This window comes from Macadamia integrifolia, chromosome 9, assembly GCF_013358625.1.
Source record: "Macadamia integrifolia cultivar HAES 741 chromosome 9, SCU_Mint_v3, whole genome shotgun sequence".
Lineage (NCBI taxonomy): Eukaryota > Viridiplantae > Streptophyta > Magnoliopsida > Proteales > Proteaceae > Macadamia > Macadamia integrifolia.
Window position 1 is genome coordinate 38716066 of NC_056565.1, and position 1833 is coordinate 38717898.

Consider the following 1833-nt stretch of genomic DNA (forward strand, 5'->3'; position numbering starts at 1 on the left):
ATATAATTTTTATTTATTTATTATGTGGCGGTTTCTAAAACTATGACTACATATTACATATGTTCCCACCAATTGACGGGAATTTGGCACAAAGGATTCCTTGGATGTTTATTGGCGATTTTAATCTTTTTTTTGGTAAGATGATTGCATTAAAACGCTAAAAGAGATCAGAATATACAACGTTACACAAGCCAATTTGGGCAAGAAAGAAAACATGAATCAACAATGATTTTTAGCCCAAAGTTGGCCATAGAAGGAGCTACTGTATTGGTTGAATGACAAATATGTCTGAAAGAAACAAAAGAAAAGGAGGAAGCTAAGTGTAATATATCTTCAGTAAGAGGAATGACTTCAATTGTTGGGCTCCTCTCCTTGATCCCCTTAATCACCTCTACGCTGTCCGATTCGATAACAAGACGATCAATTCCTGTTTTAATAGCAAGAAGCATGCCATTTTTAATTGCTCTTGCCTCAAGCTGTAACATGTTAGTTGAATTATCAGAATAGATGGAACCTGCAATAAAGTTACCAGCATCATCTCTAATGACAGCATTGATAGAACTTCGATGCTTCCTTGCACTAAAAGCAGCATCAGTGTTAAGTTTGAAAGTACCATGATGTGGTTTTTCCCATTTAGTTGGACTTGTTGAGCATTGTTTGGATGATTTGCACAACTGCTCTTTACTCAACCACTTGTTGAGTAAATTCTTTGTTGTTTTTGAAGATGAAAGAGTTCCTTGATTTCCATAACTCCCAGCTAATAAAGGCCACAATAGAATCAATTTTGTCAAAATCATTCATTTGTTTGGACTTAAAAAACCATTGTTCAAGCCAATCAACGAAGCTTTCATGGATCATAATATCAGAATGAAGTGAAACTGAGGAAGCAAACCATACAGCTTTTGCAAATGGACATTGAAGAATAAGATGCATGGTGGTCTCTTCTTCTTGTTGACATCTTGGACAATCAGCCTCCATATTCTGTAGATGCTTCTTGAGGTTGCTTTTACATGCAATCACATTATGGCAACATCTCCAAAGAAAGTTGCAAAGTTTTGGGGGGGCTTTAATTCTCCACAATCTTTTCCAAAACTCCTTTGGCTTTCCACTATCATTAGTAGATGCACCTTGTAGCGACTTGTCATCATGAGATTTAAAGAGATGATAAGCTGATTTAATAGTGAAGAAGCCATGCTTATTAGGGGCCCAAATCAACTTATCCTCTCTGGCGTGCATTGGAAGAGGAGTTTGCAAAATATGATGGGCTTCATGAGGAAGAAAAATTTGATTGATAATATCAGAATTCCATGTATAGTTTTGACCATCAATAAGGTCAGCAACCTTTTGCAAAGAGCAAAAAGGAGGCTTGGGACTTTGAATTATCCCATTAGGAAGTTCAAAAACCCATTTATCTCCCCATATGTTGACACTTAGACCATTGCCAATTGACCAAGAAACTCCCCAAGAAAGAAGGGAATGTCCACATATTATGCCTCTCCATGCCCATAATGGATAATTACCAATGGATGCTTGAAAAAATTTGAGTTAGGAAAGTAAAGACTCTTTATAACTTGGGTCCAAAGGGAGTTTTCATTTGTAATCAACCTCCATCCCAACTTGGCTAAATATGTCATGTTTTGAGCCACTAAGTCATTGAAGCCAAGCCCACCATCATCCTTGCTTTTAGTAAGCTTTTGCCAACTAATCCAATGTGTCTTCTTAACTCCATTCTTGCCCCACCAAAATTTTGAGGTTGCACTTGAAATTAGGTGAATAATAGATTTTGGAAGCTTGAAGGCGCTCATGGCATAGCTGGGAATGGCTGTAATTATT

At 37.1% G+C, this 1833-nt stretch overlaps 1 protein-coding gene across 1 annotated transcript; it reads right to left on the reverse strand.

The window, feature by feature from the left end:
• Window positions 1-219: 219 nt before the first annotated feature.
• Window positions 220-978, reverse strand: LOC122089774. Its single transcript, XM_042659464.1, has 3 exons — window positions 686-978; window positions 390-579; window positions 220-288 (listed from the first exon to the last, which is right to left on the reverse strand). The coding sequence occupies exons 1-3, from the start codon at window positions 976-978 to the stop codon at window positions 220-222; spliced, it is 552 nt and encodes a 183-aa protein (XP_042515398.1).
• Between the last annotated feature and the right edge of the window lie 855 nt (window positions 979-1833).

Coding starts and splice junctions, on each gene's coding strand:
- LOC122089774 (XM_042659464.1), bottom strand. CDS start 978: ATGGAGGCTGATTGTCCAAGATGTCAACAAGAAGAAGAGACCACCATG. Junction 580..685: donor TTTACTCAACAAGTGGTTGA/GTAAAGAGCAGT, acceptor TGCTGCTTTTAG/TGCAAGGAAGCATCGAAGTT. Junction 289..389: donor TCGAATCGGACAGCGTAGAG/GTGATTAAGGGG, acceptor TGTTTCTTTCAG/ACATATTTGTCATTCAACCA.